The 24544-nt window shown below is 49.3% G+C and overlaps 7 protein-coding genes across 7 annotated transcripts; 3 read left to right on the top strand and 4 right to left on the bottom strand.

Annotated features, from left to right (window-relative positions):
* Positions 1-159: 159 nt before the first annotated feature.
* On the top strand, positions 160-1829 carry ANOM_007050 (sugar porter family MFS transporter; the record flags this gene model as incomplete). Its single annotated transcript, XM_015552306.1, has 4 exons — positions 160-208; positions 268-717; positions 798-1122; positions 1181-1829. 4 exons carry the CDS (start codon positions 160-162, stop codon positions 1827-1829), a joined length of 1473 nt encoding a protein of 490 aa, XP_015406462.1.
* Positions 1830-3998: 2169 nt separating this feature from the next.
* On the bottom strand, positions 3999-11544 carry tor (putative TOR pathway phosphatidylinositol 3-kinase TorA; the record flags this gene model as incomplete). Its single annotated transcript, XM_015552305.1, has 3 exons — positions 3999-4586; positions 4657-11294; positions 11354-11544. Coding segments are annotated over 3 exons (7194 nt in total), but the record flags the coding sequence as incomplete, so codon positions are not given.
* Positions 11545-12312: 768 nt separating this feature from the next.
* On the bottom strand, positions 12313-13707 carry ANOM_007048 (mitochondrial 37S ribosomal protein bS1m; the record flags this gene model as incomplete). The annotated part of the gene is made up of 1 exon (XM_015552304.1): positions 12313-13707. One exon carries the CDS (start codon positions 13705-13707, stop codon positions 12313-12315), a length of 1395 nt encoding a protein of 464 aa, XP_015406465.1.
* A 631-nt stretch (positions 13708-14338) lies between these two features.
* ANOM_007047 (SDR family oxidoreductase) lies at positions 14339-15583 on the bottom strand (the record flags this gene model as incomplete). Its single annotated transcript, XM_015552303.1, has 5 exons — positions 14339-14845; positions 14902-15192; positions 15258-15390; positions 15461-15512; positions 15562-15583. The coding sequence occupies 5 exons, from the start codon at positions 15581-15583 to the stop codon at positions 14339-14341; spliced, it is 1005 nt and encodes a 334-aa protein (XP_015406472.1).
* Positions 15584-16422: 839 nt separating this feature from the next.
* On the bottom strand, positions 16423-17397 carry ANOM_007046 (Rtr1/RPAP2 family protein phosphatase; the record flags this gene model as incomplete). Its single annotated transcript, XM_015552302.1, has 1 exon — positions 16423-17397. One exon carries the CDS (start codon positions 17395-17397, stop codon positions 16423-16425), a length of 975 nt encoding a protein of 324 aa, XP_015406471.1.
* Positions 17398-18224: 827 nt separating this feature from the next.
* Positions 18225-22000, top strand: ANOM_007045 (SH3 domain protein; the record flags this gene model as incomplete). The annotated part of the gene is made up of 4 exons (XM_015552301.1): positions 18225-19941; positions 20007-20102; positions 20164-21782; positions 21821-22000. 4 exons carry the CDS (start codon positions 18225-18227, stop codon positions 21998-22000), a joined length of 3612 nt encoding a protein of 1203 aa, XP_015406474.1.
* Positions 22001-22631: 631 nt separating this feature from the next.
* On the top strand, positions 22632-24056 carry cwc25 (U2-type spliceosomal complex subunit CWC25; the record flags this gene model as incomplete). The annotated part of the gene is made up of 3 exons (XM_015552300.1): positions 22632-22697; positions 22806-23007; positions 23058-24056. The coding sequence occupies exons 1-3, from the start codon at positions 22672-22674 to the stop codon at positions 24054-24056; spliced, it is 1227 nt and encodes a 408-aa protein (XP_015406473.1). The 5' UTR covers positions 22632-22671.
* Between the last annotated feature and the right edge of the window lie 488 nt (positions 24057-24544).

The raw sequence follows: 24544 nt of genomic DNA, 5'->3' as shown, positions 1-24544 counted from the left end.
GTAGTTTCCCCGTGGGCTCTTCCCCAGTCTGGGGTTCGTTGCCTTCAAGTGAACGACGGGTTTAAGTAGTCTTGTATTTGACCTCTTCTTGATGTCCTAGATGCATGACTGTCAAACACTTCAAACTACTATAGCAGTGGACCGGTCACAGCATTAGACATGGGGCATGCACAAACAATATTCTCGGCTCTCTTCCTGGCCGTAGGAGGTACTTCTCAATCCCTTTACTTGAGTTATCATCATGTTGCTGATCACAGGGTACTGCAGGATTCCTCTTCGGTTATGATAGCGGTATCATCACTTCAACTATATCCTTGGCCACATTCAAGGAATACTTTGGCAACCCGAGTGGCACGGTAACCGGTGGTGTAGTGTCTTCATTTCAGGGTGGTGCTATCGCAGGAACAATGTTTAATATGGTTTTTGCGGATCGAATTGGTCGAAAATACTCCATCTTGGCCGGTGCCATAGTTTCCTGTGTGGGATGTGCCATTCAAGCCGGCTCCGTGGCCATGTCGATGTTGATTATAGGCCGATTCATTGCGGGAGTAGCAGTCGGCATGCTTACTGCTACTATCCCCATGTATGCCTCGGAGCTCTCTGAACCTCAAATGCGTGCTTCATTATCCGGCTTACTACAGTGGATGTTGAGTTGGGGCTATCTCATAGCCCAGTGGCTAGGATATGGCTGCTCTTTCAACAAGACAGAATTCTCATGTAAGGTTGATTCCAAGCTCTTGGCATTTTCTACTATTTTGCTATATCTCCGGGAGGACACTAAGCAAACGACTTCTTAGGGCGCTTCCCGTTGGCGTTCCAATGTCTTCCTGGTGTAATCCTAGTGGTGGGCATCTGGTTCCTCAATGAGTCTCCTAGATGGCTTATGGAGAAGGATCGTCAAGAAGAGGCAAGACAGGTGCTCATGAGTCTCCGAAAAGGGAAAGATCCCGAGTTGATTGAGCTGGAATTCCAAGAAATTCGTGATGTTATCTTGGCGGACCGCGCAATGGGCGAGGTTACCTGGAAGTCTATCATCTCGAAGCCTTCCTGGCGTCGTCGACTACTGCTTGGTTGCGGTGTTCAAGCCTTTGGTCCCCTATCTGGCACAAACGTTATCAACTAGTAAGTCGCTCAGCAATTTTTAGTACAAGCAAAGATGCAGCAACTGACAGCGGTCTAGCTATGGGCCGACGATCTACAACATTCTAGGTATTGACAACCAAACCTCACTTATGATCATCGGTATCAGCGGAGCCCTTTCAGTTGTCTACTGTACTATCGGGCTCTATCTCCTGGATAAGTTTGGCCGTATTAGACCTTTACTCATATCTGCTGCTGGCCTTGCGCTGTCATTACTAGTCAACGCAGTGCAAGCACAATACATGGATCAGAACAATGCTAACCAACTGCGCTCCATGGTGGCCATGAACTTTGTCTTCAGCTTGTTCTATACACCATTGGGTATCATATCTTGGGTCTACCCTGCCGAGATCTTCCCCGTTGAGGTTCGAGCCTTGGGTAATGCGATCACAACCTTCACTAACTGGACGGTCAACTTGGTCTTTGCCCAATTCTCACCAAACGCACTTGACTCTGTCGGTTTCAAGTATTTTTATCTCTTCTTCGCGCTGAATCTTATTGCTTTTGTGTGCTACTGGTTCTTCTACCCAGAAACTAAGGGCCGCACACTGGAGCAGATGGACGAGCTCTTCGGGGACCAGATCGTGCCGCATGCATTGCAGGACCCAGAAGGAGCAGCCGTTGCGATGGAGAAAGAAAGGGCATTAACAGATCATGTGGAGTTTGGTGAGAACAAGGAGAAGGTGTAACCCCGTCTTTTGGTCTACAGTCTACTACTGTACTTCGTACGCCCATATCAGATTACAACACCTCCGCAATGTATGTTATATGATAATTAGTCAATTCAAGGCAGACAATCTCTCAGTTCACGCATATTATCCCTAGCAGCATCTAACCAACTACATCTGTTTTTACATGAGCCATTGACTCATCCACACACACTCCTTGATCCACCACCCCAGACCACCCTCCAGTTCGGTCAACTCTTCACCGAACACACCATCCAATAAACCAGAACCAACTACTAGCTACATCTAAAACCCCACTATCTCGTTTACAACTGGAACCTGGGATAACACTGGGGTTATTTCGGGAATCCCGAACCAAGCAGGCTAAGCACTCACCCGGTTTTCTAGCCCGGGAAAGCCGAAACCCTTCCTCACCGGTATGGCACGATTGCGTTAAGACATGGATTGAAATGTCGCACGGTGTAATTCGTCAATTATCAATTGATTACCGAGGATATCTGCCATGCTGGGCCCCAGACCCCGTTCCCCACGCCGAAGGGCATTCAAGATTCAACCAAAGCATCAAGCTAACAAGTGGGACGGCGGCGTTTTCAGCATCTGATTGGAGAGTCGCCGCTCCCCGTAATTGCTCTCGACCAGACAAACGGCGGCGGCTGTCCAATCATATACTGAAAACGCCGCCGCTATTTTTGTTCAATTGCTTGGAGGCTTGAGCACTCGGCACCCCGTCTTGACCGGTCCGTGGGTTGTGCGAGCCATGGTCTTGCCGACTGGTCTCAATCTAAAGGGCACCCACATGACTAGTCATCTAGGCAGAATCGCTTAGATAAAATCAATCAACGACTTCTCCCCTAATGGCCTTTCCAACCATATAATACTTGTAAGTGCGATGTCAGCGATTCGTGATTGTATTGATGGTGGAGGAAGAAGGCTATCTATCCGCGGAATCCCGCCCCGAACCCTCGGGTCGGGATATCCTTATTGAAATGCTGGACCCGAACCCCAGCCCATTAACAATTCCGAAGTGTCACAGCTCGCTTACTGGATACTTGAACCAAGTTAAACATGGACTGGGGCGATAGGAACTCGTCTGTCCCATTATCATCCTTTTTAAAATGGGATATGCTAACATCGAGGTCTTCTGTTTTTTTTTTTTTATTTTTTTATTTTTTTACCCCAGAGATAATGTAACGTAAAGATGCCCTGCGCTCCTGCAAGCCGCCATGGCGGACAGGTAGAGTGCTATTTAGATATTGACAAGCTCGAAACACTCACCCTACAATCCTTACCTATACTTACATCCAATAGAGAAACGTGTAGTGTGACAGTGGAGGCAAGAGGCACAGAATATTTAGATTTTAAATAGTGTATACCCTCAGCCCACTTCGCTTGCTTCCTGATATTCTTCACCTTGTTGTCTGCTATGGCCCTCAGGACCGTCTCTCGTGGGTCGTATATCAACTGTGCCTTAGGAGCATTCAACTTCTACCATAGTTTGTGTGATATCCCACTCGTTACCAGAAATGTACTCCCCTCGTGGTAGTAGTGGCACCTGTGCTAAGGCTCGGGGGAACTTGGTCACTTCGTTTGATATAACCAAACAAAGTTGCTCTGTTCACAGTTTCCTCCCCCGGTACCTGCGGTACAATGATAATGAGATGCTTTGATGCTCAGTGGTGTTACTTATAAGTAACAGGCAGACAAAGTACGGAGTGAAGTCATCACAGACCAAGAGCCATCCGACTTTTGCTTCTCGGTGGCATAATGAACAATAATCGGAGCAACAATCTCCGAGGTAAATCCAAGTGCGATATTTACGCTGCCTTCTATCCGAGCCAATTCGATGCTACGAGGATTCCATTCCCTCATGTAGGGCACCGGCGAGATACGGGATCTTGAACTGGGGGTAATATTTCTACGCGTCACCCGCCACAGGCTCATTGGCTACGTTGCTCATACTCCTGGTCTATATTTCATTTCTTATGGCCAGTCAGCTACCATAGTATTTGTCAATATCGGAAGCTGATTGGCAATGGATAATCTCTCATTGAGCTGCACTCTCTAATATCTGCGATGCTACGTCGGTATAAGAAATGACTCACTCATATTATGTTAAGTCGGTCTGTGACAGGTTCACTCCTGTATAGTAGATCGTAGCATGAAACGTCAGATGTTATTATTATGAACACAGCTCCTGACTGCCCATATCCGTAGTATAGCAACGGGAATCAATAGGACAGAATAATTCTACAGGCGAAAATAACTTCAGATATAAAACAACCCGTGTCATGCAAAATCCGTCATATCGCAACTTGCGCCGTCATACGCCTGAAGACACAGCCCGCAAAGAAAAACAATGTTGATTGATCACCAGAAACTGCACCATCCAATCCAGTGCTGACAAATGTTCTCAACGCTAGTTGCCTGTGCAAGGAGTTTATCAACCTGATCACTGACATTGAGCTCCTCAGTGGGCTTGAAGTCTCGGCCAGTTAACTTCTCCTTGACTCGCGCTAGCACTTGTAAGGCGCGTGCATTCTGTGCTTCGCGGGCTTCGTTTGGTATGCCCTCCTGAGCATCAAGGATACCGCCTTCAAGAATCGATGGCCGTCGATGGCGGGAGAAGTTGCTGGGTTGGACACCCTGTTCAGAGTTGATATTACCAATGATCGATTGCCGGCGCTCTGACGAGAATGGCATCCTGTCTGGCGACTCACGGACTCCTAGACGCCAGTTGATCAAAGGATCATGAATAAACTGCAAGAAAATAAAAGTTAGATGCGAATATTCGGTAGAACCAATACGAGGAACAATTTTGAGAACTTACAGCTTCCAGAACAGCCATCAGAGAGTCTTTGTTTTCTCTCAAGACACGCATGACAGCCTCGCACGTGATCCGGTAGCTTCCTTCAATGTTGCTAACTTCCATGGCAAAGGTCAACATGCGAGTCAACCGGAACGGAACTCTTTCCGGATATTTCTCCCGATGCATTGCAACTTCGAAGCAATCGCCAAAATCAATGTGGACCACCTTTCCAGTAATCCGGTCCAAAAGAAGGTTGGACGGATGACGATCACCCAGACCAAGGATGTAACCCACCATTGACATGACACCGAGGGACCGAGTGTAGTTTGTTCGTCGGTCCAGCCACGCTTCTGAGCTTTTACTCTTAAGCCACAGGACCCGGTACAGATCCTTTCCGGTAGTGTTATCCATAGCATATCCAAAGACTTCCACTTTCTGCATGAGAGTAAGGTTGTCATAATCTGGCGCCATTTGCAACATGATACGGTGTTCAATATTCAGGAGGATTCGGCGACTCTCTCGGTATTCTTTGATCAATGCGTGCAGCGTGTCACTGTTTGAGACCCAACCCAGAAGACCAGAGCTCTGAGACAATGGAATGGCTGGGAATCGTTGCACTGAAAGATGGCGTTTGAAGCTCTCACTGTCATTATCGAGGAGCGTATTCACGAGGCCGAAAAGCTGCATGACTCGCTCATCCTGTCTAATATCTTCGTGTCCCTTCAGTGCGTACATGTATGAATTGCCATCGCTACCCTTCAGGGTCATCCTGCGTGGACGCTTCTTGGTTTGAAGGACATGAAGTATAGGATCGAAGCTCATGATACGGATGATTGGTCGGCCACTCTGGTAGGTGCCCGGAACGGCAAGATCAAGGTCCGTACAGTCTTTAAGTTTGGGAGATACATATTTCAAGTCGAGTGTAGACAATTGCGGAAGCTGTCGGCTTATCTTCCGGAATACAGTGTAGTAAAGATCCCAAGCTTGGTTCAGGTCACCAATCTCTTCGGTTTCACGGTATAGCATGCAGTAATGCTTTGCCTCTGCAAGGTCCCGACCAAACGCCTGTGCGAAAGATACTTCACGTAATGTCTCGGCCCCCTTATCAAGCATTTCATGGAGTGGTGCAAGAGTTGCAAACATTCCTTCGACATTGTGGTCACCGAAGTAGAGGCGGGAAGCTTCCTCCAAGCCTTCGTGCCAGAGCTCGTGCCATAGAACGGCAACCCGAATCAATTCATGACTTACAAGATCAGCTTGCTCGACCAGTTTTGCACTGTGTTGCCGCATACTGTCCATGATGCTACTTGCGGACTGCGACCGTCGAGCAACATTTGATTTCATCGCAACGGTCAACGGATACACCAGCGCCTGAGGATGGACCTTACCGACCTCAGCAAGTAATCGATGGACGGCGCTTCGGACCCGGATGTTTGGCTGATTAATTCGTGCAATGAGTTGAGGTGTAACTGCGAGCCAGGTGTCGATATTCACTGCCGTGAAACCTTCCGTAACAACGGCATTTACTTCCTGATCACCACCGTGAGTAAACCAGAGTGTAAGTAACCTTAGGGTATCTTGCAAAGATGAGGTTGACGACAATGATATGGATCTGAGGAAACCACGAATAGCCGGTATGACATGCTCTGCTACAATGTGCCCAGGAACCATGGCCAATGTCGCGCCATCTTTGCTAGCTTGGCTGGCGATTGTTGTAACGACTTCAAAGTTGGCCAATGCCCACGAATGCCAAGCTTTGTAAGAATCGCGGTTGTATTTCGTAGCGGCAGAGTATGCGTTGAGAACCTCCCGGACGTGCTCTGGTTTCCAATCTCCCTTTTGTAGAGCAGTCTGCCACTCGCCTTGCCTAAGGTAGCTCTTAGCAAGGAGCCTTCTGAACTTAGCCACATCCCCAATACGTTCCCGTAGCCCCATGATATCTCCATGGTTTGTATCTTGGATGCCGTTGACGCCATTAACGCCATTGTGCTCTGACTGTGAAATCATGACAGCGTTGAATCTCGTGAAGTCTTCGGTGAGACTTGTAGTGAACTCCTTGAGCATCTGAAGAGCTTCACGCTGTCGCCCAGTAGCCCAGCTGAATTTCAAGCGAGCATATGTGACCTCTGGAGGAGCAACAGCCCGGGTACCGTTGTTATCAGAAACAACAGTCTCCAGCGATGCTAGAGACCGCTCAGCAAGCCCCATTCGATTGGATTTGCGACAAAGATTGGCGAATTTAATCCACATGTCAAGGTTTTCCCGAGGGGACGTGACAAGTGCTCTAACCTTGAGCATGCGCTGCCATACTTCAACATTCTGTTGGCAGCCAAGTAATCGTTTATTCCATGTTTGACGCATGGAATCCTGCTTCTCTGGATCACCGATATTCTGCTTGTATGTAATGATCTCCTCGAGTTCAGCGAGCATCTGAACGCGGACGACGACATTATAAGCACGGTTATATGATTCACCGAGTAATGCTGAAAGTTCGGTGTCGAGTCCATTCCGCGCTTTTTCAATATACATCGTTGCCTCCTCAAACTGGTTTCGATAAATGGCAAGAATAGCACCAAAGAATGACCTGTCGGGTGACTGTTCTTTCATAACACCCAGGTAGGAGTCCATCAATTCCCATTGACCACGACCCCAAGCAGCAGCAGCCGCTAGAGGCGCAATGGCTCTCCGGTGTTCCAATGAGGCCTGATTCCACTTCTCTTGAGCGAGGTCAGATAATATCTTCCACTCGCCAAGGGCGTGCAGACAGCGCATTTTGCCCATTGTGACGCCAAAGGAATCCGGGTCTATCTTCTCACGTCTCTTGTAGGCAGCAAGGGCCTCCTCCCAGCGCTGAAGCTTTTCGAACCAGGTTTCCTTGAGCTCTACATCCCGATAAGCTTGGGCTTTCCGAAGAATACCAATGGCAGCATCAGATTGTTGAAGCTGGTTGTTGATGGTAATCAAAGCCTCAACTGCACCCGAATTTTGATCTTGTTCGAACTCAAGTTCTTTATAGTGAAGAGCTTTTGCAAATGCATGGCACTTGGCGGCATATTTGCCAAGTGTGCGAATGTCAATGGGGAGAGCTTTGTCGTCGTGCTCCATGAACTCAGCGAGGTTGAGCAAAACCTGCAAGATTTCAGGAGGAATATTGGGTGACGTGAGTGCCTTTTCAATCGACCGAACAAGTTCTTCCTGGTATTGGTCATACAACTCAGTCCAGCAGGATACGAAGGCAGCATTAAACAGATCTTTTGCTAATGGCTGGTAAATTCCAGCTAGGCTGGCACATGCACGCAAGGCTGGAGAAGGTGACTCCTTCAAAAGTTCCACACTGAATCGACGTATCCACTCCTGCCAATCCTCACGCGTCGACTTTTGAGAGGCATCCCAAGCATTCTTCAAGTGCTGCTGGTTGACAACCATCTTCTTCTGTCCAATTTCGGCAAAGTTGGTATCATCCGCTAGGGCTGCATAATTCTCATCAGGGTTAAGATCCTGCGGAAGTGGGTCTCCTTTCTGTAATTTTGTCACTAGAATATGATAATTGACATGAGTGATCTGGTGACGCTTGATAACCTTGCTCAGAAGATGGATGTAGTGACTGAAATCCTGGCCTAACTGGAAAATGAGAGCGCAGATACAATCCATAGCGGCCTGTCGCAACATTCGATCGTTGCCCGCAACAACGCGGGACAGGGAATGAACCATTAAAGAAGCAAAGTCAGATACGTTGACTTGCCGTGAGAGTTTCGTAAGACTATCTATGGCGGTCTTCCGAATGCTCTGGGGGTTTTGAGTTCTGTCAAAAAGGCGCACAATAGACGGCACAATTAAATGCATGTACTCCTCTCCACTGGTGCCAAATATTAAGAAGGTGTGAAGTATTCTTTCTGAAGGCTGTCGACGTGGTGTGTTGTCCTTCTCGAGGGTATCCAACATCATGGGAATGAGGCCCGCCATGTATTTCTTGAATTCGCCTTCTAAAGACTTAGCAATGGCCTCCACAAGCAATAATATCGTGGCTTGAACTTGGTATGATGCATCCCAGAAATCGCGAACAACTTCAATAATTTCAGGGAGGAAAGCCCTGATGTGCTGCCTCACAATATTGACCAATATTGCCATCTGGTTAAAATACGACTCCAAGCGGCTCGGGGGTGATCCTCTTATTACGGCTATAAAGCCAGGGATTATTTGCCCCAAAAATGGCACGCACTTCAATCCCAGTGTCTTGAAGATAGTGACGATGGCATCAATAACCGCTGAATGGTATTGTGCGAGAGAGTTTTCGCGTAGTATATTCTGCATCAACGTGTTGATGACTACCGTTGGGTAGTACTCTTCATTGGAAGGAGTAAGCCCTTGCATAATCAAAGCGACGTCGGAGACAGTTTGGACTTCATTGATATGGTGAATGTCTGGCGCAGTTTCACTTATTTGCTGGTACCTGTACGGATCCAAGGCGCCAAGAATACCCAGCAATTTTATTGTCTCCTTCCGTAGAGAACCCGTCTGTTCCGTCTTGATTATATTTATAAGCACAGCAAGGAGGTGAGGATATTCAAGGTACGGGTCGATAACGTATCCAGAGTTGCTGGCTAACTGGCCCAGTGTGCGCAAGGCTGCCTCCCGTTTGGCATGGGAGGAGAGGTCCTGCAACGAATCCAAGATGACAGGCATCAGCTGTGGAAGGTACAACTTCATCTCGCCTCCCCCGACATTGGCAAGTTCACCGATAGCTTTCAAGGTAGTCGAAGCAACACCGGGGTTAGTATCAGTCGCTTTTGGGAGCAAAGTGGTCACCATAGGATCAACATATGACCTGATAAGTTTTGTTGCATTTGAGACAAACAAGCTAATGAGCTGAGCACTCTCTTCTTTTTGGCGGGCCGTGCTGGCAAATCCAAGCCCCGTCAGAAGATTGACGAGTAATTTTCGAAGAGGCGGGAATACGTAGGCCGGGTTGACACTTGAAAGGCGCCCAATGATGCAAATGGCAGCTTCTCTGACGGAGAAGACTTCATCATTGACCGCAAGGAACAAACAACGAATATTCTCTGGGCGTGCAAGGTGGCGGTCGAATTTGCGATCTAAGGACCACAAGACTGTACGCCGGATCTCTGAGTCGGGATCGCCGACACCAACCGTCAAAAGCTTGTCAATGACTTCACTAACGACCTGTATCGAGTGACTACTAGTCTGATTGATGATTGGATCATGGACAAATAGTTGGCAACAGGTAAGTGCTGAAGCTTTCCGAATTTCAGAGTTGTCATTCTCGACATAGTTGATGGCAACATCACGAACAAACTCGTTGAGTATGTGACCGGAGAAATCGAAGCTTCCTAGAGTGTGAAGTGCTAGTGCTATCTCTGCATCCGAATGCAGCTCTTGCGAGGCGAAATCTTTCGCAAATGATGGAATAGGAGGCAGTCTGCTCTCTGGGCAACCTAAAGGCCGAAACGGGGCTCCTTTAAGAATCAGACTCAGCATATCCAATAGCTTTTCTTGGATAGTAGGCTTAATTTGTGGGATAAAATGAGCCATATCAAAAAGTGCTTGAGTTAATGATTCGCTTAGCCCGCACGCGAAGATTGGGTCTAGCAATGATTCCATGTAGTTGTTCAGCGCCGGTCCTACAGCCAATGCCAACATGCTGATACATTCGAACATTGGCGCTTCATTAACACCAGCACGGTTCCTGGCTTTCATGGCCAGGCCCTCCCTGATGTAAACGATGATCCCATCGAGGTATTGCGCAATAGCCACACCGACGGCATTGGCAATCTTTCCTATAGCAATGAATGCCTCATTGCGCTCCTTGTCCCTCTTCAGCTGTGCTTGAAGGTAGACCATGAATCTATGAAGGTACGTCTCTGTAAAGTCAACTGGGGCATAGCAGGCAAGGATAGGGATTGTCAAAACGACTTGTGCGCGAATCTTTTGGTCACGATGATCTTTGAGACGAAGAACAATTTCACAAGCATTCCTGTAATGTTCATTCATAAACATCGCGCCTTTGAGAAGAAGCTCCTTAAGGACCAGTAGTGACCCGTGAATCCAGTCTACATTGTTAGACTTCAAGCCCTGGAGTGCTTCTTCATAAATCCGTGCGAACCACGACTTTCGAACCTGAGAGTCTCTAGCAGCGATAATTTCGAAGCATTCTCTGACTGCCTCTGAGGCTGTTTCTCGGATAACCACCTTCGGGTCCCTAAGCGCAACCCAGATGAGCTCGAAGATTTGGGGGACAAAGCCGTATAGAAGTGTTGGGGACCCTTTGGCGAGTTCGCGGATAACGAGTACGGCAGCAACTCGTCGGCTTTCTTGCCTTTCAGACTGAAGCCACTCTAAGGCCGACTGTATTTCACTCTCAACAAGCTCCGCAGTAAGAGCTCCGCCCGGTTTAGCCAAACGGCCCAGAGCTTTGGCAGCGTATACCAACACTCCATTATCGTTGCTGCGGAGAGCGCTTCGCAGATAACTGGCAAATCGGGTAGTCTTCTGGGCAGCGTCTACTCCATCGAAATCTATCAGACGATCCAGCGCTAGTAGGCCACCGATTCGTTCATTTGCGTCGCTGCCTGTGACGACAAGTTGTGCAATGCGCTGGCTGACGGCATTATAAAATTCAAGAAATTTCTCCGGAGGCCAATCTATGGTGAGGGTAATGATATTAGCATCCCCCAAGATACGGCCAGGAATCAGGTGTTACCTCGAGAGATAGCAAGGACATTATCGTAAAGCTCGTAAGCAGCTCTCACCCGCGTTTCTTCATTCTTAGACTTCAACTCAACGAAGAGTCGTTGAGTGACGTCCGTAATAGGACCTGCTTGCGCCATACTTGCGTAGCACACCCCAGGGTGGACATTTGAAGTCAACCTCTAGGGCATGTACGATGACACGGGTTGAGCATGAGATATAGAGTAGTTGATGGGCGTCGTGAATGATGTGGGAGGTGCGGTTTGAGGGCCTTCCGGGTGATGCACGGGCCAAGCCGCTTCTGGCCTGGGGCATCTTCTTGGCTTGCCGTTGCGCTTATGTATGCAGTAGTTCGGGTAACTAGTTATTGGGTGCGACTGTATACCGTCAAATGCTTCCAATGGTTGATATCATATATAATATCGGATGCACCCTGGGTTGCCCGTACTTATTGCGTCTATCTAAATATACTACCTTGCTCCACCGGAATTTTCTCCTGTAAATGTGGTTCTCTCATGATATGTACGGAGCCGACAGCGGTTGTGCTCGTTGCCCCTCGTCCACCTTTTGCCAGCCTTGCATTGAATAAGGATGTTTACACACACCCAGTTGCAGGATTTTGGTGCCCGACATTTCTCAAAATCACATGCTAAGGTATCATGTCTTAGTTTACGATACACAAAGCCCTTTTATGAGAAAGTCTCCTAGCTTGTGCAATTGCGGGTGACTAAATCGTAAGCAATTGCTACCTTTGGAGTATGGATCGTCGTATTACAATTCATAGATGTAAGAATTGATTTGAGAATTTAAATTTTCACAGAAAGAATATAATACTAATGACATGCTTTATAACACAAATCGAAGGGGCACAGAAATAATTTTACATTTATCGTCCAATGGTCTAATCGTACAACCAACTGTTCTCTCTGCTCAAAACCTTGTAAAAAATTGAAAATAGTTGGTAGTACTCTCTTATGAGGAGCTAAGAGTCTTCATCAGGTTTTTGGCGATATCCTCGGTGGTATGCTGCGGTTCTCTCGAAGGCCTAAAACGTGGCTTTTGCTTGTCCAGTCTCGGGGCGACACGCTGATCACCACGAGCAACATCGGATATGGTTGTCAGGGAGGGTTTCTTGTAATCCTCAATGTTGTAGGGAGCTTTCGCAGTGGCACTAGCTCTGTAGGATGCTAAGCCAATTCTACCCTCCGAATCAACCGAAGCCCGGATAGGAGTGACCCAGTACTTGGCACCACCGGGGATAGATACGTCAAAGTAGGCTAGGCCCGGAGGAGAGCCCTGTTCCACGAAAGTCATAGCATTCAAGTCCTCCACAGCGATACCACCAACACCCGCAATAGCCTTGGAGGTTCTGCCCTTGAACCTACCCTTTGGTCGCAAGATACGGGCCTCCACTGGACGCTGATATGCCTGAGGACCAAACTTGGGGTGATTGTAGATTAAAGCATGCGACCGTGTGTATGACAGTCCGGCAGAAGGGTGAGTCTTGGGAGGACCGGATACAGCGTATTCTGCCGAAGACAGCTTGGTTCCAGGTGATTGGTAGTATTTGTGACCAATTCGGTCGCTCGGTACGGCCGGGGGCGAGGGCAGGTCCAATAACTCAAAGACCACGGGGCCAAGGGAGAAAGGATCTGTACGTAATGACTTGAGGTAGGTCTGGAACTCCTCCTCCGTAACCTTTACCGGCTCAAGCGCCTGCAGATCCTCTCCGTTATCTTGAGCTTGCTTTCTCCGCTCAGCAGTTCGCTTTTCAGAGAAGAGCTGGCGGAGTTTTTGCAAAAGCGCTGGCTTATTGCTCCGCACTTTCTTCAGGTAGGCACTGAATTCGGCCTCCGTCTGTCCAGCCAGCCAGGGCCCGGAGTGCCTAAATTGCTTGGCGCCGGTCTCTTCAAGGCCTTTGCTAGTATCTGTGTTGTCCACATACGACTCGAAGGGGCTCTGGTGCCTAGGAACAATACTAGTTGCGTAATTGACTTTCGAAGGTAAAGAGAGAGGCATATGGAGTTCCTGGAATTTCTCAAGGGTCACCGTATGGTCGGCCGCAGACTCGAAGTCGGTAACATGTTCAAACGTGTCGAGAGCATTCACTCTCACAACAGGCCTGGATGATTTAGCAGACGTAGATTTTGCAGGCAACGATCTCTTGAGACCCCAATCTCCTCTTGCTAGCGATGATGCCGGGGTAACAATGGACGCTCGGGTAGGATGAGGAAGGGTTGCGGTGTCGGACTCGAAGACGACCTTTGAGGTTGGCGGATCCTGAGGTGGTTTTAATGCTTGCGGGAGCGCGAACAGACGAGACTTCCGCAGCAGGTTTGCTGTGGGAGATAGCCGGGCTGTTGCCATGGCGTTCAATGGACAATTGCGACGTCTTGGTGGCTCTTCCTCCGGAGTATGCTGGAGAAGAAAAGTTGGTCGCGTAGACTAGCCGCGTGCCAAGCCTATATGGTTCGGTCAACCGCAGCAGCACAAAGTGCAGTTCCATATACACCTTTGCCAAATAGATTGTTCTTTATTCTTACGCTACGCTGCCCTTATTAAAGGCAGTCTTTACGTATGCTTCATGTGCCTGTGTTTGGAAAACAGCACCCGATGTTTATGATTAAGAACAGCCAGAACTATTACCTACAAAGGGAGACGAATTCAAAGCACGTGACAGCCTTACACAGTTCAAGCCTCTTTTCTTACTCCATCAATCTACTCGTTTATCGATGCATCGTATTAGAAGTGACAGGACTGATCTACTTACTCTATGGATGTCATAACCAATATGATGCCTAGGAAGAGTGTGATCTATTTACATTCACTGTGAGAGGTGAATTCGCCTTCTCATGGGCGGCTGCTCCAACATATTGCTATATTTTACTCCGTAGAAGAGTTTAGTAAGGCATCCGGTAGGCCTCCTGAGCCTTGTATAGAATCAGGTCATATCACTGTATTTGAAGCATTTATACGAGCTCTATTCTAGTCTCGATGATTATGCACCAACCTCCAACAATGATTTGACTGTATCGACAACCGACTCCTTCAATGACCGGTACTTGATGCCTAATACCTCAATAGACTTCTTGTTGTTAAAGCCATAGACGTTGGCTGGCAGGTCACTAGCGGAATCCTTAGGGGGCAGTTTTTCCTCAAGTTCGGGATATGCTTCGCGGATGATATCTGCAAGGTCTTTGTTCGCATAAGAGCCAGAGACAAGGAAAAATCTTTGTCCACCTGCTTCTGAAACCTCAATTGCTCTCACATGGGCCAATGCAACGTCATGAACATCTACCCAAAGGAAAGTTCCGGTTGGAAGTAGCCCGTCCTTGTTGTTACCACGGACCAAGTTGCTAATACGGCTGTTCGAAGTATTGACTGCGTCTAGTGAATTCAGATAAGGCACAACAGGCCCCAAAACAAGAGGAGGATTTATCGTCGCAATGTCAAAGTTTGGCTTCTCCTTCTCAACAAAGTCCCAGGCGGCCTTCTCGGCAAATGTCTTCATTCCTTATCAGCATGTGTAGTTCTAATACCAATACAGTAGTTTTGGCTTACCTTGCTGGCTCTGTAGGTTTGGGAAGGGTCCATTGCTTCCTCCCAGGTCACAGGGTTCCAGTTCTCTTCGCTGTAGACCTTAGGGTGTTCCTTGACATTGACAATTGCAGCAAAAGAGGACGTAACCACGACACGCTTCACTGATGGGGCGTAGGCTTTAATTGCCTTCAAGATACCAGTTGTCCCCTTGATTGCTGGGTCCAGGAAATCTTTCACCGGGTCTGAAACATTATAATGGAAAGGAGAGGCAGTATGGAGGACATAGTCGAAGGGCGGGTTAGATTTAACGGCCTGGACGGTATGATGCTTTAGCACTACTATGGTTGGGAGGAGGAAGGATGAGCTATGGAACTCACTTCGTCGAATGCGCCTTCTTCTGCGACATCTTTGACAATAACATATGAAAGTTTCTCCTTCGGTGTATTGGGGTGAGCGTTAAGAATTTTTTCTCCCTTATCTTCAGATCTAACTGTCACTACTGTCTCATATCTAACCAGGGACAGTCAGGGTCAGCGTGATTCGCCCCAGGAGATTGACAGTCGAAACTTATAACACTCACCCACGCTGCAGCAAGATATCAATAATATGAGCTGCGATGAATCCGCTGCCGCCTATATATGTATGTCAGAATTGCGCTCCTGATAGGGTTGTATGGCATACCGGTCAAGAGCACTTTCACCATGGTTGCAGTTGCAGTTTTATTGTAGTTGCTAAGTTTGTTTTATTATCTCAAGCTTAGGTTTACAGTAGCAACAGACGCTGAGCGAGGAACGTCCGTCTTTATATAGTTTTGAGTAGAACGGGATGTACCCCTCCTTAACACCAGTTTATCCGTATTTGTCCCCCACCATGGTCCACCAGCGCAGTTATCGTCTGAATATGATAGGGCATTTGATTTGCGTCAGCTTGTAGCGGAATGACGGGGTTTTGGCGGAGTCAACATTAAGTCCGGCTGTTTACGCCGCCAGCTACCAAGTTCCACGACGGTTCTATTTGTACATATATGAGTCAAAGCTAAGGTCCCAACCTTGGTGGAGATTAGCAGTTCCTTGATACATTACCCCCGAGATCAAGACATGACGTCGCAACTAAGTCGGAGTTCGGCATTCTAAGTTTACAGAACATTTAATCTAAATTCAGCTGCTTACGTCTACCACTTGACCAGTAAGAGGCAACTGTTTCTACCACCGTACAGTTGCTATACTGTGTAGGAGGCCCCGCAAAGTTCGCAGTATTAGTAATTCCAGTATAGACGCGGCCTATCCCCAAGTCCGCGTTAACTGGTCAGAACCTTCTAAGTCGATGAAGCTCGTTCGTTGCTCTAACATTGTCTGGCTCTTGACCAGATAGAAATAACGAGGATCATGGCAAGAAACGCTAGTGTCTTCACTAAAACAGTGTATTCCATTTGCCTAGTAGTACATCTAGTTGACAGCTTGGGTATCATCAACTTTGCGAACGCTCGATCTGTATAAGTCACAAATTTAATGGTATATGATAGAGAACGCTCCCTTTCCCCACCTAAAATTCTTGAGGCGTGTAGCCTTCAATAGATCCTCCTTTGTCGTCTCCTGGGCGCATCTCTGGTGCTGTGACGTGTTCATAAGCTAAATCATCCTTCTCTTGGATCCGGACATCTACTCGCCCGGCCCGTAATGCCGGGTTTGCATCCCCGCGTTCCAAGGCGAGCTCATGGGAGTGAGCAACATCACGAACAGAGAGTTTGGACATGTCACCTGCTAAGTTGCTCGAACCTGGCGTGGTGCTCATATGCAAATTGTCCAATTGACCAGTAACTTCCCCTACCGTCGCAGAGCTTTTCGCCTTACCTTTCCCTCCTGGCGCCATTGCTCTCCCCTCCTCAAGCAAGAGAAGATTCTTGCCCCGGGCGTCATCGGCACGCCTTTCCCATACCGGCTCCTCGGCTAACTGTACCCGTATATACAAAGCTCGTTCAGCGCACTCATCCGAACACCACATCTCAAGCTTCTCACGAGGAACTATGTTCATATCCCGTCCCCGACCACCGGGACCACTCCCTTTGGCACCCCACGTTATGCGATAAGTACCACGAGAGTCGTCCTTACGGTGCTCGCGAGGGCATAGACCGTATCCACAGAGACCCTCAATATTCCGCTCTTGGATCAAATTATCGTAGTCTGTTGGCTGGAAGGGTATCAAAGCTGATTTGAAAGCCTGGGCATCTTCAGGTGACGGAGAAGCAGGATCCGCAGAAGGCGAGGACGGAAACGTGACGAGTTCGAGAATGCGATCCAAAATAAGAGATTCGGTATCTTTTTGAGCCTGAATACGGTGCGCATGATGTAAAGCTATGGCGAGGTGACGTGGATCAGTGTTTGGCTTGTTCGTGGGCTGTCCTTTTTGCTGGCGCGATATATTGGACTTGGGCGCGCGGCGCATGCTGGACGAAGCCTGGGTGGAAGCAGCATGAGCCGAAGGAAGGGAGGTCTTCAAGTTGGACCGACTGGCGGACATTTTGCAAGGTAATTCTGTCAGTGGTGTGGAGGGAAAGCAAAATGGTTGGACATGAGAGGGTTGTGAAAGTGAGGTGGTGCTTCCGGGTCGGGAGGCAAACCCCAGATTCAAATCAAACCCATGACGACGGATGCCACTCCCTTAGTAGGATGAATTAAAACCCCCTTAAAGGAAATGAGATCGTTTTGAATGGTAAATTGATCCAAGAAATTGTGCCAGATGAGACATAATCTGACCGCCATGTGAGCGACCATCAGAATTCTTTACCCCTCCACATACCTAATCTCCAAATCATCAACACTTGGGCAGTTAGTGAGTCGTGGTGTGGCAGGTCTTTGAATATTATTAGCTGCTGATCGCCCCGTGGTGGAGCAACTTGTCCCGCCAAAAGGTGACGACGGTTGTCTGTGTTCCTTACACCTCCGTGTCTCCTCGTTCCCCTTCACTTTCCTCTTTCATGTCCCCATCCCTTTGTTTCTTCCCCTCCTTGGCATTTGTCCTGAAGTTATATCCCGCAGGAATTGATACCTTCAGCTTCAGTAAGTGATCTTCATTGAACCATAACCTTTGGGAGGGCATTGCCAGCCCCAGGTTATGCTGTGACGTACGTCAACCAGGCTGACATATTTTGGTTGGTATTAACTAGTTTCCTTTAATCTCCTATTCCCCGTGAAGCACCTCTACATATGCCCCTTTGCATGAAGGTTGCATAAGTTGGTGCTTCACTAAATACAAATATTGAGTGTCGGTCTGGTTAATGCTCATCTGCCGAACCTTTAGTATTTACATATTGTCCCTCATCTCTGCGATAGGGCCCGGCTTGCCAAATGTCCAACCCACCATTCACGGTCAAAGCGGTCTTCGAGTATTCGTCGAGCCACGAGGATGACCTGACATTTTCAATCGGCCAAATTATCACCGTCACTGCGGAGGAAGATGCAGAGTGGTACTATGGCGAATACACAAACGAATCGGGTAGCAAGGTAGAAGGCATCTTCCCAAAGAATTTTGTGGAAAAGTATGAGCCCCCCGCTCCTCCGCGACCGACGCGCCCAAGTAGGCCAAAGAAGGAAGCCGATGTCGCCCCTCCGCCTGCGCCTGTTGCAGTCGAGAGTCCGGCTGAGAGTCATCCCGCGCCGGAGCCAGAAGTAGAGGAGGCCCCTGTCGATGTGCCAAGGAGTATCCCAAACCCTCCCCAATCGCCTCCTCCTCCTTCAGAACCTTCGCCTAGTGAGGTTGCGCCCCCGCCGAAGCCGGCGCCTGCTCCAGCTTACCAGCCGTCTTCCCCCGAAGCGAAAGAGCCGGCTCCAAAAGCTTCGCCGAAGCCTCCGCCACCTGCGGTTGCTGAGAAACCTGCCTCGTCCTCATTCAGAGATCGTATCGCAGCATTTAATAAACCAGCAGCGCCTCCGATTGCACCTTTCAAGCCGGGGGGTTGGAGCTCTGGGGGCTCTAATACGTTTATCAAGAAACCGTTTGTTGCCCCACCACCTAGCAAGAATGCCTATGTACCCCCACCAAGGGAGGCTCCTCCCAAGGTCTACAAAAGAGAAGAGGATCCAGACGTCCAGGAAAGCGTTCCGCGTGAGCCGCCCGTTTCTGAAAGTCGACCTGCGCCGAGTGAAACGACTGAGAATAAGGAGGAAGACCAGCCTAAGCCGACATCTCTGAAGGAGCGGATAGCTCTTTTGCAGAAGCAACAAATGGAGCAAGCTGCACGCCATGCTGAAGCTGCCCAGAAGAAAGAAAAGCCGAAGAAGCCCCCTCCGAAGAAGCGCGCAGAGTCATATGAGGGAGCCGCACCAGCAGAGGAGCCGAGTGCCGAGAGACCAGGCTTGATGGAATCTGGGCGTGATCCCAGTGTTGATACTGTTAAGCCCGATACTTTACCTGTGCCACAACCACCTATGTCTCCGCCACCTGTACGCGAGCCGGCGAGTGACGCCAACGACGCTGACGACTCCGCTGCCGCTGATATTGAAGATGCGGAGGAGACTTCTACAAGCAAAGAAGATTACGACGAGCGTGCCCGTGCTGAATCTCGCCATGTGGCTCAACCACAGGAACAGAAGGGAGAAGAAAGTGAGAAGGACAGGCCCGATGAAAATGAAGAGGAGGAGGAAGAGGAAGAAGAAGAAGAAGAGATCGACCCTGAGGTCAAACGCAAGATGGAACTTCGCGAAAGGATGGCAAAAATGAGTGGTGGAATGGGCATGATGGGCTTTTTTGGCCCTCCCGGCGGTATGCCTCTTCCTGGCGCGGCCCCTCGTAAGCCAAAGGCGACCACGGAACCCGAGAGAAGAGATAGAGACGCGGAGCCGACTTCGCCAGCTGCTGCACCTCCAGTTCCTGTTATGGCTCTTCCAGGAATGAATACCACCAGACCGGCTGCACCTCCAACTGTAGAAAAAGAGGAAGAAGGGGCTCCAACTACTCCTTTAGCCGAACAGCATCCTGCAGAAGAAGTTCCTGACGTTGAGGAGGTTGTTCCAGAAGAACCTCCTCGTCCTGTCTCATCAGGCAGGGCACCACCTGTACCTAAAGGTATGAAGACCGGTTTCCTATCTCATGTTGTATGACTCCCAAGACTCACAAAGCATGTCATGTAGAGCGTACTGCACCTCCTCTTCCGCCTCTGGAAACACGGCCTGTTCCTCCTCCTATTCCACAGGGTCAGCCCCTGTCACCTCCCCCGGTGCCTGAACGTAAGTTTGAATCTCTTATTCTATCTAGGTTACTTCGCCCATACTAATCTTCCTTGAACAGCCCGTCCAGTTCCTCCTACGAAGAGCTCCACATCTGGCGACCCGGGTGAGGAGTCGGATGATGAGCTTTCCGTCCATGCTCAAAACTTGTCTTTGAATGCTGCGGCAACCGATAGGTCTGCCTCTCCTCCATCGGTGTCAGCGCCTCCAATTCCTGATCATGTTGACTCGCGTCGTTTGTCGACTTACGATATCACGTCCCCGAAATCACCAACGTTTTCTTCAGAGAAGAGACTCAGCCGCCAGCCCCCACCCATCCCGGCAAATCCTCCCATCCCGTCGCAAACACGGCCACCGCCTCCACCTCCGGGTGATCTCCGTCGCAGATCAACCGCTGATAGCCGTGTCAGCGCAGCCTCCCAGCCTCGCCAAGCTGGAGAAGAAGTAGAAGGCGAGGTCACGGAGTATGATGGTGACTATGATACAGACATTGCGTCTGGAGCAAAGTTCAAAGATGCATTGAAAGCTCATGGGCGTGATTCAAGCATTGATGAAGGCACCATAAACGATGATCATTCTCTCCAGTCACCGCGAAGTCCCCATGAGGCCCGTCTCCCACCACCGCCTCCACCGTCCGCACCCAGAGCAGTCCCGCCACCACCCCCTGTTCAGCCCCCCCGAAGCGCTGGGAGAGCTTCCATGGAGTCTCCCAGAGGACCGCCTCCACCTCCGCCCCCGCCCCACAGGGAGCTATCTTATGGCGATGACGATGAGTACGATCCTTACCGTTACTCTGCGCCCCAACATGGCTTGCCTTCCCCGAGAGCTCCACCCGCACCGACCGAGCGACGATCGGTAGTGCCACCCATTGCCCAGCCAGAAAATGTTGGAGACGATTCGGACGAGTTGTATGAAGCATCTCCAGTACAATCACCGCCTCTGCCTCCCGTTCCTACGTCACCTGAAACGCGTAGCTCAATGGCGCCTCCACAACCTCCCAGCATGCCTCCCCTTAGCGCTGCCCCTCAACCTCCGCCCACATCACGGAGCAATCGTGCATCCTTGGATGTTTCGAGAGGCCCATCCAACTTGCGGAGATCTATGGACATAAGCCGTCCCTCCGTCGATCAGGGCTACATTGCCATGGATGTTGATTTGGCCCAACACACGCTATGGTGGGCGCAACCAAATAATCCTCCTCCTGCCTTCCAAAACAGGAAAGATGTTCTGTTTGAATTCGAAGATTCCGGTCCTGCAAATCGTAGCGGAAGCACCACGGTTACCAAAGAAGTCTATATTCTATTCATCGACTACTCTCAAACTATAATTACCGTGAACTTCGATGCCCGGAATCCTTCCGATGCGACTCTGCAGCAACGCCATGAAGCTCCCCCTCTCCAGCCTCGCCAGGACCAGCTCGAAAATGCACATCTTCAAATTGGGACCCGCATCGCCACTGCTGTGAATGGCATCCAGAATACAACTGTTGCAGATGGCACTCCATTCGGCTTAGTTCAGCACCTCCTCAGTCCCCTCACAGATGCCCTACACCCTGTCGGCACACGTGCCTACGGTGCCTTAGTTTATTCCAATTTAGCCAATGCGTCCGTGCAGCAGAATGATGAAATTCGTGCCGGTGATATTGTCAGCTCCGTAACACACGCTTCCAAGGCCACCGCGGTACCATGCATCAGAAATATAGTACCGAAGTCGGCAAGCCTGACCATGTCGGCATCGTTGTTGACTGGGATGGCACCAAGAAGAAGATCCGTGCATGGGAACAGGGTAGGGAAAGCAAGAAAGTCAAGGTGGAAAGTTTCAAACTCAATGATTTGCGCAGTGGAGAGTGCAAGGTCTGGCGGGTAATGCCTCGCAACTGGGTTGGCTGGGGCAAATGAAGTTGGACAGTAGTAGACTGGGAGTGCGGCTAGCTTCAGCAATGACTAGCTGATGAATAATGCGTGGTATAGTATGGGTTGGGCGGCATTATGTTTGTTCATCATTTCGTCTCCCTTCGCAATTCCTTCAGGGAACCATGTGGAAACCCAACTGTTTGAAGAGAAGATGAGTAAATGATTTGATTCTGGTATATGCTAATTTCACATGGTACATGAACTGCAGTCATATCTACCAGTAGGATGACTTGCATGACGCTAGCCTTCGTGTTCTTATCGGCTCTTTGTATGTATGTATTGATGTTAATCACTGTGTTTGAACATGTGCATCATGCGTCCCCTTAACTTGTAGCATTCAATGATATACATTCTTATTTCCTTTTTCATGACATTTACTCCAGCAAGGATTCGGGCTTTTGAATTAAAACAGTAATGTCCTTCTCCTTAATGTTTTTCTGCTTTTGACTACAGACCCTCCAGTATTCACTTGGATAAAACTAGATATCTGTAGCCTCAGGCACCAAAGCAACAACATCGGCCCGGTGGCAACGCCATCCTTCCCATTCGGGAAGCTCTTCCATCAACTTTAAAGAAAAGCGTTTCAATCCACCCACCAATTTGAATCCACCTCCCATCATTCCTCAAACCGCAGCTCGCCTGCAACACAAGTCAAAATGGGTGGCGATCTCAATCTCAAGAAGTAAGCAAACACTCCCCCGCCTACCAACACATTGCCAATACGCTACAACCAAATCCCAATTCTAAAGCCAAGCTACCCCAACCCAAAAACTAACACACAAAAATATAGATCATGGCACCCCTCGCTCCTGCGCAACCAAGAGCGCGTATGGTCAGAGGAAAAACGCGCCCTCGAAGAACGCAAGAAAGTCGAGCAACTCCGCCGTGAGCGCGATGAGGAGCGCCAGATCCAGGAACTCCAGCGACTGCAAGAAGACTCGGGAAAGCCGCGGCAGCATAATCGGGTCGACTGGATGTACCAGGCGCGTCGAGTGCGACGGGTCATTACTCTGAGGAGATGGAAGGGTATTTACTCGGCAAGAGGCGCATTGATGGGATTCTGTTGAAGAATGATGATAGCAAGAAATTGGAGAAGGGGGCGGATTTGATGGGCGCGCCTGCTGCTGCGCAGCCGGTTGTTGGGACGGGGAATCCGAGGGATATGATGACAAAGGTTATGGCGGATCCGTTGATGGAGATTCGGAAGCGGGAGCAGGCGGCGTATGAGAATGCGGTTAAGGAGGCGGCTGCGAGAGGGAAAGTAATTGCTAGGGGCGAGAAGGAGAAGGAGAGGGAGAGAGATCGTGGACATAGGAGGAGTAGGAGGTATAGCGACGAGGAAGGAGATTCTCGGCGTCATCGTCATCGCTCGCATCGGCATCGGTCTAGGTCTCCTGCTTCACCCGAGCGGTCGTCACATCGGAGACACAGAGACGAAAGAGATGATCGAGACCGCAGGGATCGGGACCGTGAGCGTAGGAGTGACCGTGATCGCAAAGATAGGGATGATAGGAATCATCGCTCGAGCAGACGCGGAGAACGTGATGAGAGGCATGATCGGTCTTCTCGCAGAGATTCGCTACATGACAGATCTCCTTCTCCTCGGGCCGATCATCGTCATTCCGATAGGCGTCGCACAGATGACAGGAACGGCGACTATTCCAGAGACCATGATCGTCGCGATAGGCCCTATCGCCACTACGACAGAGACAGGAGAGACAACAGAGGCCCCAGAGACTCGTACCCCCGCGACCGTCCCAATGGCGCCGGGGCTGGAGACACGAACAAAACAAAAGAACTTGAAGAAGAGCGCAAGCGCAAGCTGGCAGAGATGCTGTCCAATGCAGATGAAATGGAAGACACTCGTCGCCAACGGATTGCCGATGTTACAGCTATGGAAGAGAAGCAACGTGAGGAAGACGAGAAGCAGCGCTCGGAAAAGGGTCGGTTTGTCGCAGGTCTCCATCGTCAGCTCCAGGAAGATAATCTGGATGACCGAATCAAGCGTAGTCGTGGTGGGCTTTCTCGGATGGAGGATTGATGCCGCGTTTTTTCTATCTTGTCTCCCGGGAGTGCTGAGGGTCGCATATTCCGTATTTTGCATCCAGCGTTCTTGACGGTCCTTTCTGGCGTTGTTGTTCACGGTTGTTCGCTGCTCCATTTCATAAGATATTCTCCCATGCGTTGCGTTCATTGTGATGTTTTCAGTGGACAATATGATATCCCTTTAAGATGATAATAAACTAGGATCACTATTCTGCTGGGTAGTTTACAATTTTTCGCCGGACGCTATTCCTACTTTTACTCATTAAATCACAGCAGGAGCAGTCAAATAGAAATGAACCATTTAGTTGGTATATCCACAACCATCTTCGACATTCGAAGTACGGAGTATAGAGACAGGGATTACAACACCCACATCAAGCGGACCAGCACAGTCGTCATACTACTAGCGGTGTTTCCCTCGGAACCTGCTGACTATCCAGTGTAGAGTGGCCTAAGTAATCAAAACACCAGATATCCAAGTGC

Source organism: Aspergillus nomiae, assembly GCF_001204775.2.
Source record: "Aspergillus nomiae NRRL 13137 chromosome Unknown contig00152, whole genome shotgun sequence".
Taxonomy (NCBI): domain Eukaryota; kingdom Fungi; phylum Ascomycota; class Eurotiomycetes; order Eurotiales; family Aspergillaceae; genus Aspergillus; species Aspergillus nomiae.
This window is presented reverse-complemented; position numbering and strand designations above follow the sequence as displayed.